The sequence below is a fragment of the Castor canadensis genome, chromosome 1, assembly GCF_047511655.1.
Source record: "Castor canadensis chromosome 1, mCasCan1.hap1v2, whole genome shotgun sequence".
Taxonomy (NCBI): Eukaryota; Metazoa; Chordata; class Mammalia; order Rodentia; family Castoridae; genus Castor; species Castor canadensis.
Genome location: NC_133386.1, coordinates 135,765,258 through 135,784,304, shown reverse-complemented (window position 1 = coordinate 135,784,304; position 19,047 = coordinate 135,765,258). Strand labels below are relative to the sequence as shown.

Genomic DNA, 19,047 nt, shown 5'->3' with positions numbered 1-19,047 from the left:
TTTTTTGTCATATTTGCTTACTTTTATTTTAGGGAAAAATCAGTCATTTTCTAACCATTAAGTCATATGCTCATAGCATGATTGCTGGGTTGAAATAACTAAGTCTGTTTCTACATTTTTGAGAGCTTATGTCATGATTGGCTGTAGTAGTCACAAAACCTCTTTTTCTGTTGCTCCCTCTTATAATGAATCCAGAAGTATAAGATATTGATGTAAAAAGGGTTCAACTAAATAAAATTAAAACAGGTTTCATTTCAATTGTTATGTAAAAATCATGCTATAGTCATTTAAAATAATATTTCAGAAACAGACAAAATGAATTTCTCTGGTATTTGTACATAATTCCATGTGAAAATAAGCAGCTAACCATGGGGTTTTATGAGAAATAAAAAAGGTACAATCATACAGTCAATTATCAAACTAATTGTTGATGAGACAGACTCATGAGTATTTTCACATTATATGCGTGATATTAAAAATTTTGGGGTAACCAAGGTATTTAAAGTATTCTTTCCAACTTTGTTTTAAAATAATTAAGCTTAAGAAAGTTGAAACATATGCTATTCTAAAAACAAAAGTATTTACTCATGCTTAATTCTACTAATTAAAATAATTAAAAATAAAATTGATCCAAATTAGCATAAGAGGTCCAATATCTAGTCATATTTCATAGCTTCTCTGAATAGTTCAAGACATGTGCAATAGAAACAATGTGTAGGAATAGAGTAATTATTGCTGTGTAGTAGTGATTCTCATTGATAAAAATCACATGTACTTTATTACTACATTAAATAAAGTCAATCCCATATAATTTTTAGGTTACAAAGTAATATATATTTAATAAGGTATAAGATAATGTAGTCTAAGTACAATTTAAGTGTGAGTTCATGAACAAAAGAATTTACATGAAATCTGATAGTTCATGTATTTCAGGTTAACCATGCTAGACATCAGATAAGCATAGTGTACGCTAAAAATTATAGATCTTTTGTTTTCAATTAAAATTAAAATTTATATTTGAATGAAAATTCTAAAAATAAAATATATTTTAAAAATTAAATCTTTTAAGTGGCAAAAGTTAAATATTAAATAACATAAAGTAAATCGTTATGTATCAGCTACAGAATCAATGATACTCAAACATACAAAGATGGAGAATGACAAATACAAATTTTACATCACTACTTATTCCAAGTGTTAGTGCTTGTGTGATTGAATCCTTGAATTATTGTCATGATTGAGTCATCTTAAAATTTTAAATCATTAATTGGAACACTTAAATAGTAAACATCTGCAGTTTCACAGAATAAAAGTTTAGGATACTGTGTCTCTTGCTGAACAAAACTGCAATCATCCTTTACCAACTAACAAAAGACAGATAAGAATATATTTGTTGAAAATGGACTATTCATCATTGATTTTGAACAAATAAGTGACAAGGAACCCAGATATATCTCAGTGGGAAAGGGCTTGAAAATTGTATACTAAACCCTGGGCTTGATTCCCCAGCTTTGAAAATTTAAATAAATAAATAATAAAATAAAGTAACAGTGAATACGGAAACTAGTATATATGTGAATATAAAAACAATATTTCAATCTTTAGAAATCCAACCACTGAGAAAATGTCATTTCAATTTATCATGATGTTTATTTAACCATCACAAACTATTTCCACTTCACTGAATTATTATAAACCCATCTTTTGTTTTACCTTCACCCAAAGATGTAGAATTTCTTCTCTCAACATTTTTCTAACTTAATTTAGAATTTCATCCAGATGCAAAGAGTGTAGAATTTTAGACTATTATATTCTCCATATTCAATGTAAATTTATGATGGAAGAAAATAAATATTCTATTATAAAATTTCCAAACTAGCTGCATCTGTCAAGGCTTCTTATAATAAATACTATAGATATTACAAAAATATCAAATCTTCTTAATATAAATGAAAGTCTTCCTTTTTTATTTGTTTAAGCTAAATTGGAAAAAACAATTTAACACACTGCTCAAGTCCAACGAAAGCAATTAGCTCTCAGCACTTATAGCAACTAGATTGAACTGTTTTGTGAAGACTGCCAAGTGCTTCATGAGGACACTTTTTAAATGTCTTTGTCAAAGTTGTCCTTGAATAACTTCACTGATAAATGGAAGGTAAAAGAAACAGAAGCATTCAAAATTATCATTTCTTCTTTGACAATATTCTAAGAAATAATCTAATATTCCATGTCTTTTTAATCCTTCTTACTGAGACCCTTTACTGAAATAATTAAAACAGTAGCAGCATCTTATGCAAATGAACTTCTTCAGACCAAAGGACAAAAGTGACAAATTTTCTATGAAGATCTAATGTGCATGGAAAGAAGTGAACAGTGCTTAGAATTCCACTGACAAGGGCATAAACATTTCATCTTTCTCAATGGATTTTGTATGTAACATGAACCTAAGGAGTTAAAGTTGAGGTGAAATACATCTAAGGCAGAAATGCAGCAATCATCATAGGTTATCAAATGATTTATAATCATGAAGAGAGTTAGATATAGAGTCAAAATGAGAATGAATTGAGGTTATTCTAAACACTTTGCACATGTGTGAAAGACATTTCTTGATCCTTTTGAAATAATCATTATTATAGTCACTTTTTTCAAAACAGATTTTGTCTGAAGTTCCAAAAAACAGCATAAATTGCAACAGCTACCAAAACTTCAAAGGAAACAACAAAAATCAATTGGCAGTATACATAACATGGAATTCTCATTCTGTGCATACATTGTTTAGCAAGAAGTTGTTTTTCATGGTAAAACATCAGGAATTCAATTTTTAAGATTAACATACTTTCCAAAATATATAGGGAAAATTTATTATATTCATGAATTCTTCATTAAATGTACAAAGGTTTATAATGTCTTAACAGTACTATCATACATATCAATTAAAAAACACTGCAAATTGAAGAACAACGTATAACTACACTGTATGTTTTGAAATGCTTAATATTACTTTTATAAATTGAAGACACAATGGTAAGTGAAAAAAAAAGTATCACTCATAACTATTTTGCTCCTTTCTGTTCTTTCCACTCCAAATCTTCAGCCTACCTCTCCATACTTGCATTGTCTCCATTTTGAGACTCTAAGATCTACCAATGACATATTCTCTAGGGAAATATTTTGGAGCCCACCACCTTTCTGAACGATTCTTTCACATCCTTATTTCTCAGGCTATATATCAGGGGGTTCAACATGGGAATCACTATAGTGTAGAACACAGTAGTCACCTTATCAATATCCAGGCTATTACCAGAACTGGGCTGGTAATAAATAAAAAGGATTGTTCCATGGAAGACAGTGATGGCTGTGAGGTGGGAGGCACAGGTGGAGAATGCTCTGTGCCTTCCCTCTGCAGAGTGTATCCTCAGGACAGTGATGAGAATAAACAAGTAGGAGGTCAAGATGATCATTATAGTCAGAATCTCATTGAAATTGACTACAATGAACAGCAACATCTCACTGATTGTGACATTGGAGCAAGCAAGACTTAAGAGAGGTGGTAGATCGCAGAAGAAGTGGTTGATCACATTTGACTTGTAGGATTGAATCCCAAGAGCTGAGCATAAATGAAGCAGAGCACACAGGGATGCATAAAGGTAGCAGCCAGAAGCCAACACCACGCAGAGCTTCTGGGACATGATGACAGTGTAGAGTAGAGGGCTACAGATGGCCACAAAGCGGTCATAGGCCATCACAGCCAGCAGGAAGACCTCAGTGATTGCAACAGTACAAAATAAGTAAAATTGCAGCATGCACCCTAGGAAAGAAATGGCTTTGTCATTATTTAAGATGTCACCCAGCATCTCTGACACAATGATTGAGGAGTAGCAGCAATCCACAAAGGACAAATGGCTGAGGAAAAAGTACATGGGCTTGTGCAGCTGAGAACTGAGCTGAATCAGTGAGGCCATGTCCAGGTTGGCGAAGAGTGTGACTCCATAGACGAGAAGGAAGAACAGGGAAGAGGAAGACTCTCAGCTCAGGGTCTTCTGATAATCCCAGGAGAATGAACTCAGTCACAGTGGTACAGTTTCCCTCTACCATTGTCACTTCATTACTAGTCAAGTGAATGAAAAATGATTAGCTTATGTGAGAACAAGGGAGAAAACAAGAGGAAATATAACAAAGTTGAAACATATGTACATGAAATATAAGAGAAACACAGTTGTCAAATTCTCAAAATGTTAAACAATTGTCAGAATAATGCAAATTGTGTAACTTAGTGGATTCCATTGGTGAAAATTAATATAAGCATTAGCAATAGCCTTATGAGATTCTCAGCCAATAACTATTGCTGTGTAGTTCAGATGTTTTCCTCATGTAGGTAGTGTGATGGCCTTTGAAATAGACTCAGTGAGATGCTGTAATCAATTCTTATTCACTGAGAATGTTAAGAAGTAAGTCCAGGCAGTGTAACAGCTATTGTGGTTCTGTAAAATATCAACTGTTTTTTTGATGATTTTCAATGTATAATAAAGACAAGCCATCTTTTCCATCCTCTTTAGGAAAAGGAATAAGGACGTTGAGTAAATTTACTTTCTGTCCTCCTCCTCAGATTGCAGGAGAATAGATGCATGGCTTCATGATCACTGCAATGACTACTCAGTGAAGGTAGTGTAGAACATGAACACTCTATGTTTCTATAGTGTCAACAAATTTTTTAAGAAATGCAAACAAATTATAAAGTGAAGTCATAATTTTTTCATCATTTGACCCAAAACAGAAAAGAAAGTGCTAAGACACTTTCTAAAAGAAGAAATTCTCCTTGAAAATTGTGTTTCAACTGTTGTACACTAATAATAACAAACTTGACTGTGGTAAATTCAAAGCAAATACAAAAGTATCAATTTTCTTTTCTGAGTAGAGGTATAGTCATTCCCTGATAAGATGACCAGAATGCTGACACATTAATTCCACCTTCAGAATTATGGTGGCAATGGCACCATAATAAGGAGATCATATTTGTTACTAAATTATAGAGCTCATAAGTTTGGTATAGGAAAGGAAAAGAAAAGGAAGGAGGGAGGGAAATAAAGAGGGAGAGAGAGCGAGACAGAGAAAGAATGTACTATTTTGTTGTTTAGTCTGTATTTCTATGCATATCAATGTATAATATTACAGAGGAAATTACTGTATTCTGTCCTCAACTGTCTCTCAATAAAAGGCAAAACATTTTAATACTAAATGCCCAGAACAAAAGTTCTCATTAGCATTCACTAACTAGAAACCAGTTAAGTTAGATAGTTTAAGTAAATTTTCTTCAGAAAATACATTTCATTTCCATTTTTAAGTAACTAGATTCTAGTTATATAAAACAAACCTTAGCATGAACACTTCTTCCTCAGGATTGAAGATTTTACATGTGTGTATTACATGGTTAGAGACTTTATAATGTAAATTAAACTCTTGAGAAATGTATCCCTTATGTAAAACAATTATTGAACTCCATTGATATAACAAAATCAGTAATATGTGACCTAAAATCTTATGTCATGGAAGAGTCAAAATCTCTGTGGAGTATCATTAGGGAATTTGTTTTTAAAATGGCCATAATTTGGAGTTCTTTTCCATAGTAGGCTGGATATACTTAACAAAAATATAATGTATACTTGACAGTATCCAGAAAGAATATTTTCAATGTTTAATTTTAAAAATGGTAAATGTTTAATGTTAAAGATATGTGGATTTTCCTGGTTTGACCTTTGCGCAATGTTTGCATGTTTACACTGTGTCCCCCAAAATAGGTACAACCATTCTATGTCAATTAAAAAAAAACAGAACAAAAAAGAATAAGATGTCTACTCTAATGTGGTAAACTACAGAAGATATGCAAACCTTATATAAACACTAGGTCATTTAAACTAACAATAATGAGACATTTGTTTTAATGCATGTTTAACAAAGGCAATGGTGAACACACAATCACTTCAATTGGGCAAACTTAATTTTCTTTTTCCAAAACTGGTGGTTTCATTTAGTTTCTCTTGTTTAAATTCTTTTTTTTTCATTTTTTTTATTATTCATATGTGCATACAAGGCTTGGGTCATTTCTCCCCCCTGCCCCCACCCCCTCCCTTACCACCCACTCCGCCCCCTCCCTCTCTCCCTTACCCCCTCAATATCCAGCAGAAACTATTTTGCTCTTATTTCTAATTTTGTTGTAGAGAGAGTATAAGCCATAATAGGAAGGAACAAGGGTTTTTGCTGGTTGAGATAAGGATCGCTATACAGGGAGTTGACTCACATTAATTTCCTGTGTGTGTGTGTGTTACCGTCTAGGTTAATTATTTTTGATCTAACCTTTTCTCTAGTTCCTGGTCCCCTTTTCTTGTTTAATTTCTTAAAGTAGAAGCTAAAACAATAGATTTGGGGGCTTTATTTGTTTCCAATATAGTTATTCCCAATTGGGCATTACCCTCTAAGTGATTTTAAGGTAAGTTTTGAAATTTTAGATATTTTTTATTTCATTTTTTCCTACATCATTTTACATTTTTGCCGAACTTTCTTTAATTTGTACTATTTAAATGTGTATTGTTCTGCAAGCAAGGAGCATACCTCAGGAAGAGCACAGTATTTTCTTATGCTTTGATAATGGACTTTGGTCCTCCAAAATTGTGAGAATTAAGTATTTTAAAAATAAGATGTCTATACTTTTAAGATTTGTTTCTACACTCTGGATAAAAATTCTTTAATACACTATACTTGGAAAGAATTTCTTTCAGTATATGGCTTATGTTTCTATTTTTTAATACTGATATTTTAATATAAAAATGTTAATTGTGATGACATTTAAGTTACATTCTTTCTTTTATTGATAGTTCTTTAGAATTCACAACACACAAATATTTTTCCATGCAAAGAATTTTCTACATGCCATGATGTGGAAATTGTTTGAGTTATCATATTATAATTGGTTCTATGATCATTTGAGTTAATTGTTGTATGTGGTATGACTTACAGACTGATTTCATCATTTACATGTGGATATATACTTGATCTACCTTTCCTTAAAAGACTCTTCTCTCCATTGATCAACCTTTATATCTTTTGAAAAATAAACATGATTTTTTTGTGTATATTTCAAACCGCTATTCTATTGTATTGATCTATATTTCTTTAATTTTTATATCACACTTTTATTTTTCTTAGGTTTATATTGAATATTGAAATCAGTTAATGTAAATCTTCCAAATTTATAACTTTTCAAAATTGTAGACTTTTCTAGTTTACTTTGTACATTTGCATAATTTTGTTAAATTATAAAAATAAGATACAAAAGAAAAATTTCTCTGAATCAATTGAGCAACCTACAGAGATTTCATACCTTAGTAATACTGAGTCTTCAATCAATGTGTTTAAGATTATTATAACTAAAAATGAATTGACCCATTTCACTTTTTCCTAGTCTGTTCATATCATTTTAAATTTTTGCTGAACTTTCTTTAATTTGTATTATTTAAATGTGTATTGTTCTGCAATCTGCAAACAAGGAGCATACCTCAGGAAGAGCACAGTATTTTCTTATGCTTTGATATTGGACTTTGGTCCTCCAGAATTGTGAGAATTAAGTATTTTAAAAATAAGATGTCCTTACTTTTAAGATTTGTTTCTACACTGTGGATTTTTGTTATGGTCCTCATAATATATTTATCTTGCCAACATTGTTTTAATTTTGTCTACTTTTGATTTCTATTACTGCTTTATCAGATATTTTCTCTACTTTGTTCTATTTCTAATTTTTTCTCATTTATTCACATGTGCATACATTGTTTGGGCCCTTCCCCCCAACCTCTCCCTCTCCCTCCCACGACTCCCTCACTTCCAGGCAGAACCTGTTCTGCCCTTATCTCTAATTTTGTTGAAGAGAAGACATAAGCAATTATAAGAAAGACAAAGTGTTTTTGCTAGCTGAGATAAGGATAGCTATACAGAGAGATTCCTAGCATTTCTTCCATGGCCAAGTGTGTTACAACCCAAGTTGATTTATCTCTACCTGATCTTTTCACTAGTTCCTGATCCCCTTCCCATATTGACCTCTGTCGCTTTAAGGTTACTTTATTAGCTCCTCTGCAGTGGGGACATCAAACGCTATCATGTTTTGGGTTTCCTACCTATCCCCATTCCCCCCATATGTGCTCTCCCCATATCATGTGACCCACATCCAACAACATTGCTGCATTTGCCCTAGATCTACAGTCCACATATAAGGAAGAACATATGATTTTTGGTTCTTTATGTCTTCATTATTAAGAAAATATCTATATCTAAAAATCTCCATCTCTTAGTACAATACAGTCTTAAAAAGACAAATAGCACATGCTCTTTCTTATATGAGGAAACTAGACCTAAAGGAGACAAATATGTAAAATGGGGACTTGTTGGGTGGCAGTGAAGAGGTGATGGTGAAATGTGAGTGTGATGGCGTGAACATGATCAAAGTTCTTTATGTAGGCACTGGAAGACAGAATATTGAAATTCATTAAAATTATTTTAAAAGAGGAATCTTTGCTCCCTTTTCTTGCATAGAGAACAGGAAATGATTCTCTCTCTTCTCTTCTGTCCACTTTGTCTATACTTTATCCTGTTATACTAAAATAAATCCTTCCTAAAACTTCAAAAAATTATTTTCAAATAGGGATTTGAAAGTATAACAGAGAGAGTGAATTTAATCAAAGTATGTGTGGATATATATACAATGAAACCTCTTTTAAGATTAATATACACCAATAAAAAGGAAAAGAGGAGAAGGAAGCTATGGGCAGTGTTTCACTCCATGAGTGCAGTTTTCCATGGTGAAGTCATGTTGCATATTTTACCCTCAAATTTATGTTGACTGATTGACTTAGTTATTATTCAGTAGACTGCATCATGATTCAGGGCACATCCCAATGGGCGTAGGTATTGTGCCTAGCCTGAAACATCACTCAACAATGGGAATTTAGTGGAAAGCATGTCAATTCCATTTCTAAGTGTGATGTCTTGATTTTCATATCATAAAAAGTCACTTAGAACATGGCTAATACGGAAGGTTCTCCAGTGCTCATGATGCCATAGTTTGAGAGAGCAATGTTTGTGTGGTACTGACTTTCTGCAATTGCACAATGCAGGAGTAATCCAAAAAACTTTCTCTTGCAGTTGTTCAGTGGAAATAAGTGAAGCACAATTTCTGTGTCTGAGACCCCTTTGAAGGTTCCTCTAGCTTTAATTAACATGGATAATATTTTGCCTTATTTCATGAGATTTTCACGATGTCTCAGTTTATTTAAAATTCTAGAATTATGTGAGTAATTTGATAAATTTCAATGTAAAAAGAGCATTCATTTTGATTAAAAGGATAAGTTTTGAGGAATATTAGATTTTGAACTCAGGCCCTTGTACTTGAACTACACCTCTAGCATTGTTTTCAATTTAATTATTTTTCATATGGGATTTTGTGCTTATGTCCCAGCTGGTCAAATATACTTACCCTCTTATTTATGCCTCTTAAATAGTTCTGACTACAAATATTCATCACCACACCCTGCTTGTTTGTTGGTATGGGGACTTGCTAACATTTTGGGCTAGCTATACTTAAATATTTTCCTGTTATTTCTGCCCCCTGTAAGCCACATCACTGTGCCAAATAATTACGCTTAAAGAAATATATTTCACTGCACTATCATCAGGAATATGTTGAAAAAATGGTCTTTGAAATAAAAAAAATCTGTGGGATTCTATATAAAAGGACTGACATCTATGTAATTAGATTGCTAATAATGCATATGAGAAAGTACGTTCAGTGTATAGTAGAGTCTATAGTAATAAAATAGACAAAATATAAAATCATCAACCTTTGGTAAGAAGTTCCAAAGGAATGTGTTTAGTCTTTCTAGCTCATTGCAAGCATTTTGTTCAGAAACATTTGATAATATGAATTACATCAATTTATAGTCCTGATTTCATGGATTTTTATGATATAAAGGATTATCTTTACTTTTTATATACCAGGATATTTTTGATTTACTGACAATTAAACCTGGAGTCTCCAATTTGTTGTATTACTTGATCCTCCAGAGTACCTGAAATTATAGTTGTGAACCACCACTCTCAGCTTAGAATGATTTTGTGAAAGACAACAGTGGTAAAAATCATTGTGCATAACATTAAAATTCCATGAGATGAGGGGTTATAGATCAATACACACAGATACAAAGTCTTCATATTCTTAACATGTAAATGTTTTATTTCATTTTCTTTAGAAATCTAACAGTATGTATAAGAATGCATGGTTATCTAGAGAAAATATGGTGATAGTAAAATTTTGTTTTCCTAATAAAACCCTTCTTAAATTGCCACATTTTGGGAAGTGTGTGTGTGTTTGTGTGATAACACAGATAATTTTTTGTTGTTGTTTTTATGGTTATTTAGGAACTACAAAGTATTTACAAATGATTCCCATTGTTAGAATCAGTAAAAATCACATATTTATATTAGGTGTAATTTAAAAGATAAAATGTACAGAAAGAAAATAATAATGAAAAAGTTTACATTATATTCTTACATTCTCTATATGAAGTTTCACTTAGCAATTTATTAGCACTGTTATATATTTGTGATACCCAGATGCTAAGAAGCAGAAACTAGAAACAGAAGTATTTATATAACTAAAATAATCTTGGAGCAAACACTTAAATGCCATATGAATAGAGCTGCATCCAAGGTAGAAATCACTAGCTTAGTTATACATTCTAATCCATTTTTTGCTTTTTACTTATTCATTGAAATTACTTCAACTGATGATGAATTGAATTGTATATAAACCATTGTAATTACACACACTAACATTCACAAAGAATAGTTTTTCAATAAAATATGTATGGCAATTTTGTTGATAGTCAGCATTTTAAAATAATCTTTAGTATCTTACATGTAGTATTACATATTTTCTAAAAATATTCTATAGTTAGAAAGCTAATAAAGTAACCTTCAAACGACAGGTCAATATGGGAAGGGGACTGGGAAGTAGTGAAGAGCTCTGGTAGAGATGAATCAATTTGGGTTGTAATATACATGTTCCTGGAAGCAATGCTAGGAATCTCTCTGTATAGCTATACTTATCTCAACTAGCCAAAACGCTTTGTCTTTCTTGTTGTTACTCATGTCTGCTCTTCAAAAAAATTTGGGAAGAGGGCAGAAAAGTTTCTCCCTGGAAGCTAAGGGGTGAGGGGGGAGAGGGAGAAGGTGGGGGGCAGGGGGAAGAAATGGCCCCAACAATGTATGCACATGTGAATATATGAAGAAAAAAAAGAATCAGTGGGTTAAGGAATACCTATTTGGATTGAGCTCATCTGTTTTCTGTGGTTTTAGATTTATGTAGATATGTGCAGTGGGAGGGTTGGCACTGACTGAGCAAAACCTAGAATATAAAGTTAGTTCATCTGTTAGTTAGTACCACAATCTGAAAATTCACATTTATCTGATAAAATCGTGATATCCTGGAGTCACAATAGGATTTGCATATTTCTTCTGATAAAAAAGATTCAGGTCTAACTACAACTTGCAGTAGATCAATAAATATTTGCTAAGAAAAATGAAGAACATTACTATTTAGGATATTTTAAACTGTGAATAAATGTGACTAAAGTCAAAAAAATATGTCTCTGGGCAGATAACTAGACTTGTATTGTGAGTGCTATATTAATATTCTTATTTTCCATTTTCCCTTATATTCCAATAAAACAGAAGTTCTGGATGTGGTAATTACTCATAATATAATTTTTTTAAGGACAGGCCAATTCCAGAGGTGTTCAATACCAATGTCTATAAAAGAGAGCAGTATATGGATAATTCTCTTGGGATGGGGAACTTGATTCAGACTAGACTCTATCTAAAGTACTATCTGAATTTAATGTGGATATGTAAATCCTTTCATCAAGTGTTGTGCACGTCAGATTACTGGTGCCTAGCGGTCATGTAGGCTCTGGTAGACTGGGGAAAGAACTCACCAAAAGGCCCACATTTGCTTTTCTCTGTTAATGTCATCTAAAGGCGTGATGGGAAAATAACTACCTGGTTGTTTGTGGAGTTTTACTACCATACTCTGTTTTAAGTAACATTAGCCAATTACAGCAGTGAACACAGCTGTTAGTCTTCTTGAAATAATCAGACCTGACAGGGATCCTGTTCTATGTAGGTGCAAGCTGGTGATGTGTATAGCCATGTCCAAAAACCTAAGAGATCATGAATATTTTTATGGATGTTGGCTATAATTTCTTAAATATAACGATTTGCTGTTTGAGTTTAGTTCTATTTAAGATTTTTTTATTGCAGTTGAGAATTTTGTCCAATTATATTATTTTTTTCTGAACTCATTTACCCATTGAGAAAGTGTGGGAAGTTACTTTTTGACCTTGGCACATCTATGTTCCTATGATTGAAACTTGTTTTTGTTTTTTGTCCCTAGAAAATTGCATTTGAAGCTGGAAAAAAGTGAATTACATAGCAAAGGTTGAACAAATACACAGAAAGACACTAATGAAAAATTAAACCTTATACAAAAATTATCATCATATTTAAATTTAAAACCTCAAACAGTAGAATTAATTGAAAAAATATGAAAGTAAATCCTTGTGGCTTGTGTTAGGCAAGAATTCTAAGAATGTTACCAAAGCACAATGTATTGAACATATTTATAAATTGGACTTTATTAAAATTGAAATAGTTTGTTCTGATGATGACATTTTGAAAAGAATTCAAACTAAGGAATCATTTGCAAATCGCTTTTGTAACAAGGGAAATATTCATACGTATTAAAGGATTTCCAAACTTAACAGTAAGAAATGAAACAACTTAATATAATAATGTGCCCAAGAGTTTACCCAAGAAAACATATAAAATACACAAAATTACTTAAAAATGGCCAAATATCATTAAACTTAATTAATACTCAAATTCGACACAAATGAGGTTATATATTTTAATAGCTAGGAGTATGACCAAATAAGTAAAAAATCGTTAAAGCTCAAAAACATTGAATGAATATAGAACCTTCAAAAACTGATAGGATTTAAGTATAGCCATGATGATTTTTTTTCTTTTTCAGTGATGGGGGAAAGTAAGGTTTGGACTCAGCTTCATGATTGCAAAGCAGGCACTCTACCACTGGATCCAATCCACCCTTCCATTTTGCTCTGCTAATTTTGGAGTTGGGGCCTCATGAAGTTTTGCTCAGGCTGACCTCAAACCATCATCTTCCTGATCTCAGCCTCCCAGGCAGATCAGATTACCTTTGTGATCCACAGGTGCCGGCTTATGCAGTATAGTTCTAAAACATTTTCTTTCCTGTATCTAGTCATTAATTTTTAAATTGTGTAAATGTATTCCTGCTTCATAATGCTAAATCAAACATTCTTCTCCATTGAAGGTTTTGTGCACATATCTACATATTTCTGTTTATTTGGGTGATACAAATACACATTGTTTTTTAATCATAACAATGAGATGCCTTCATGAACTCAAGCTGGTATTCGACTATACACTTGGTAAGTCATTACTTGGAAGTTTGGATTTTTACAATTGAGGGCCATTAATGATAGAAATGCAGTCTTAGCTGGTCTCATGGCCCTTCAACTGAAACTTACATTTTCTAGCCTCTTTTCTAAATGAGTGTGCTCTTCTGACCAAATTTTTTGGTTTTTTTGTGATATTTTATTTTATTTTTTTCTTTCTCCTTTTATTGTTTTTGCCTTTACTTACAGGTGTATACAGTTTTGTGTCACCTCTCTTCTCACCTCTCCTTCAAATTTTTGTATCTGGAAATTCTGATGCGCATGTCCAATCTGTTCACTTAACAACAAATAGGTGAGGGCTTCTGTCCATTGCTCTGTTCCCACATCCATGTTCTGGTAGATTCTGAGGTCTGCTGGCTGGGGTGAATAGGGAGAAAGAAGGTCATAGAAGTGCCTTAGCAGCCCTAGAAGTCTAACATCTCACTTTTCAATGACAGAAACTATCATTCTTTCTACTTTACGCATTGCACATTTGCATCTTTTAAAACATATCTCAGTTTGAATTGTAAATAACATAAAATTATAATTTAGTTACATTTTCAATGTTCATATTTCTTAATAATAACACAAAAAAGGAACAGAATCGGAGAATTGAAAGAAGAAAAGGTGTAACAGAAATTTTGGTGGTTGAAGAAACCTCACTGAGTTGCTGGGGGAATGGTTTCATTCAATTAGAAGGAAGCATGGAATAGGAGGTAATCCCCAGAGTAGAGAACAGGTAGTACTTAAGAACATTTTGGATTGTGACAATAGAAGATATTTGAGAGCTAGGTACATTCTGTTTCAAATAAACTAAGTTACCTAAATTTTGAAAATCTGATTCCTCCTTTCTCTCTATTTTATTCAGCCAATACTGATAAGTATAGTATTTAACCTCCACCCAAATAGGTAAGCGTGCACTACATTTTTCTTATAAAAATGTATTTTTAACAAATTATTCATATGCTTAGTATCAGTAAATTTAATTGCAAGAAATATTAAAAGAATTTAACTGATTATTTTAAATTTCAAAACATTAGTTCAGATAGCCTTTGTAAAATTTTGGAAAGAAATTATTCTAAGATTATATGAGATCAAAACTCAAAGTGCCTGATCTCACAGTGAACCCAGATATTAATGATTAAAATCATTTAATCATTGTCATTTAAATATTAACATCTTAAGTGATTAATGTGTGTAACATATATAACTAAAATGTATGCTTAAGCCACACAAGCATATATATATACCAGGCCTGAGGTTAGTAGCTCATAAAAAGAACAATTTCAAATAACTAATGAGCAAGATAGTGAATGCATGTTGTTGAAATGGATTTGCATTCCTCCCTTCCTTTGTCAAATAATTCCTTGTTTGTTTTGACCATTGCTCCTGTCTAAGTCTCTTGATTGGATAAAATTGAATACCTGAATGAAATATTATTTAAAAAATTTAAGGTTATATAAAGAAAAAAGTCATTTTTGTACTGAAATCATATATTAATGTGTAACTGTTAGCCAGTGATTTGTGGCCATTTGGGAAACTTAATTACATCACTGGAGGGACAGACAATTCTATTTCATATTTTGTCTTTCTAACTCTTTGCTTTTGTTTTTAACTAATATGTAAAAATTCTGCATATTAATATGTAACTTGTGATGATTTGATATGTCTGTGCACTGTGTAATAATAAGAGTACCTCACTACTCAAATATTTACCGGTTATTTTTGGTGACTGAAATATGTTGGTGTACTTTTCATTTTTAATATCAGTAAAATATTGTTCCCTGTATTTACCCTATTATGCAATAGCAGACCAGAACTTTTTACTTCTAACTATAACTTACATTAGTTTTCCTTTGCTCAATCACAGAAAATTCTGAGGATGCACACCTTTTGTGCTCTCTGCTCCCACCTCCTCATTTGTGTCTGTGATTTTGAAGCTCACATCTTTATAACTTATGAGCCCTGGCTCATGATGTATCTCCTTCTTGCAGTGAGTTAGTCATGTTTGGCTTTTAAATTATGTACCAAATAGTGTGGATGTGACCCAGTTCATCTAAAAACAGTGAAGTGTAATGTGACTTCTTTAAGACCAGAAGAAACCTCAATAATGTCTGCACACCCTCACTCTCACTCACCCATCTTATAAACCTGCACAAAGATATAGAGGTAAGGCATGCTTAGTCTGAAACTGGCCTGGGTTCTTACTTTCCTCACATTTTGGGGACTATTTCAAAGAGGAAAACATTTGACTTGTTAGACATTTATTCAGTAAGTTAGTAAATCAAATTTTGTGAAAAAACTATATTGCATATTGCACATAAAATGTGGATACTATGGAAAAACTTATCATCTATATTAGAGATGAAGAAAGAACATAATAAAAATAATCAAACCCAATACACATATATGTATGGAAGTATAAACACATATATGCATAATTAAAATGACTGAGTGGACTAAATGAGATCTGAAAAAAGCAGCAATTAATGAGAGAGTGAATGATGTTGAACAATCAGGGAGAAGAGTATTGTGTGATATGTCTTTGTAATACAAACGTGTATTAGTTAGATTTAGATTTATTTTATATGCTTTCTGGACAGAAATCATTTTATGTTTATTTTTCTCTTTACTGTAAAACCTGACCAGAATTATAGAACTTCCACGCAATTATATAAATACAATTTTTAAATTAAACAATATTTCATAATATATGATAGTGACAATATTTCATAACACATGATCGTGTAATGTAATTTGTTAATAAGAAAATTACATAGGTATGCAGAACATAAAAACTGAACAAGACTTTGAAAATACCATGGCAAATCCATAGCTACAATACCAATACAACACTACTTTAATTTCTAAAAAGTATTAAATGCCATATAAAATATATACTTGAATGTTGAAATAAATTTTGAATTGATAATAATATAACACAGATTTGGGAAGTGAGGAATTTAACATGGCAAGCTAAAGAAAAGTATTATTATATAGAAAATAAATTCAGATTTTGAGATTCTGGGTAATGAAATGAACAATAGTATGTAAAATATCTCATCCTAATAAAAAAGTAAATCCAAAAACTCTTAAAAAGAAAAAAGTAACCAAAATTTTTCATATAGATATTTATTAATAGTGAAAAATACTCTTACCTATAATTTTAGAAAACCTAGTTTTTATTGTTATAGGGAAAGGGGAAAAAAAGAATGTGTGCCATCACTTGATATACTTAAAAAAGCCAATTCTGAGGACAGTGAGATGACACTTACTTCTGATGAAATCTTCCTACACATGAACCATGAAGAGATAAATGCAGAAGACAATGTTTCTACAGTGAAGCACTTTGTCCTACTAGGATTCTCTGAGCTTTCAGACCTCCAAGGGTTCCTATCTGGAGTGTTCTGCATAATTTACATAATTATTCTAATTGGAAACAGCCTTATAATCATGATAACCATGCTTGACCCTGCACTGAAGAAACCCATGTATTTTTTCCTGGCAAATTTTTCTTCCTTGGAAATCTGTTATGTATCTGTCACTCTCCCCAGGATTCTGGTCAATATTTGGACACAGGATAGAAGTATTTCTCTGCTGGACTGTGCCACTCAAATGTGTTTCTTCCTTATACTGGGAACCACTGAAAGCTTCCTCCTGGCTGTGATGTCATATGACCGCTACATGGCCATCTGTAACCCTCTGCACTATCCTTTACTCATGAACCCAAGGAAGTGCATCCAGCTACTAGCTGGATCTTGGCTCAGTGGAATGCCAATCCAGATAGGGCAAACATGTCAAATATTCTCTTCGCATTTCTGTAATTCTAACCAAATTGACCACTTCTTCTGTGACATACCTCCCATTCTCAAACTAGCCTGTGGGGACACTTCTATGCATGAGTTGTCTGTCTATGTAGTAGTTATGTTGGTTGGTGCCTTTCCTTTTACACTGATACTTGTTTCTTACATCAAAATCATTTCTACCATTCTGACACTGCCAACAGCTAGAGGACGTGCTAAAGCATTCTCCACATGTTCTTCCCATCTGCTGGTTGTGGTTTTATTTTTTGGATCTGCTAGTATTACCTACTTTCGGCCAATATCCAATCATTCTGCAGGAACTGACAAACTGTTCTCTCTTTTTTATACAGTAGTGACTCCAATTTTCAATCCACTGATATACAGCCTTAGGAACAAGGAGGTGATAACAGCTTTGAGAAAATTATTACTTAAAACATAGTCCTTTGGATTTATACAGAATAGTTTCATTTTGTCACAAAGTTAATAGAGGAACATTTTGAATTTCTGTTTCATCTCTCAGGGAATGTAATGAAATGTAGCTTATAGTCTACTTCTGTTACATGTAACTACTAACTTGAAATTTGCCCTGTTTGTATAGATAGCAGTCATTCTTTGATTTTTAGTGATAATGATTAAACACTTTCTCATACATACAGTTTTAATGTGTGCCACCTTTTCCCTTTAAATACATGAGCACAGTTCAAAATATTATGTCTTGTGCTTTAAATATAATGAAAACCAAGTTTCCTAATTGTCCATACCTGTATTTGCTGATATTCTGCTTTGATAATCTAGTATACAGAACAGTAGTTTCAAATAACATTTGAATATAAGCAGTTGTTGAGTAAATGAGCGAACTTATAAATCAATATTTCCTGACAATGACAGAGTTGTGGTAAATGTAGAGATTTTATATCATCAATAAGCATTGGAATTCATTTATTTCACTCACTCTCCACCAACTCAGAATGTTTCCATAATAATACAAAAAAATGAAAGAAGCATGTGCCTAACTATCTGCCTTATAACCTCCTCTGAAAGCATATTGCATAACCCAACACCCCTGTCTTGATCACAAGGTTTTATTTTGCACAGATTTATTCTTGCTTTGTTACTCTTCTTAAAAATTTGTTTTAAAGTATTTTATATCTTTATTAGATTTATTACAAATAGCTATTTTTTTAAACCTTCATATTAACAAAAAATTCTGAATTTAAATGTGTAGGAAATTGATCAAAGTCATTCTGGGATTGCCTGAAGCCCACACAGGTACACAGTAACCCTTGCTAAATGTTTATAATTACTAAATATTTCAAATGATATCATTCAGGAAAGTGAACATAAATCAATAGAACTAAAAATGTTCACTCACCTCTACTAGATTCTCATATAGCAACTCTTTATGAGTTTTTAGTTCATCTGATACTCCATTTTGTAATTTTTGGTATGATTGTACACTGTGCACAAGGTGATGTTAGTGCCTGCCATATATACAGTTCTACTTCTCCATCATCTACTCATTTGTATCCTTTACCATCTAGCTAGATGTATTACATGTACTTAAGGACACATATGTAATCATGAAAAATACATGTATATATCATTTAATGTTCTAAATGCTTTAAGGAGCAGCACATGGTGCATGAGAAAGACCATGTCACCAATAG

At 32.2% G+C, this 19,047-nt stretch overlaps 1 protein-coding gene and 1 pseudogene across 1 annotated transcript; one reads left to right on the top strand and one right to left on the bottom strand.

Moving 5' to 3' along the window:
* Positions 1-3,158: 3,158 nt before the first annotated feature.
* On the bottom strand, positions 3,159-4,095 carry LOC109676616 (olfactory receptor 5L2-like; annotated as a pseudogene).
* A 12,746-nt stretch (positions 4,096-16,841) lies between these two features.
* On the top strand, positions 16,842-17,819 carry LOC109676028 (olfactory receptor 10AG1-like). The gene has a single exon (XM_020152561.2). The coding sequence runs from the start codon at positions 16,842-16,844 to the stop codon at positions 17,817-17,819; it is 978 nt and encodes a 325-aa protein (XP_020008150.2).
* Positions 17,820-19,047: the final 1,228 nt, after the last annotated feature.

Coding starts and splice junctions, on each gene's coding strand:
- LOC109676028 (XM_020152561.2), top strand. CDS start 16,842: ATGACACTTACTTCTGATGAAATCTTCCTACACATGAACCATGAAGAG.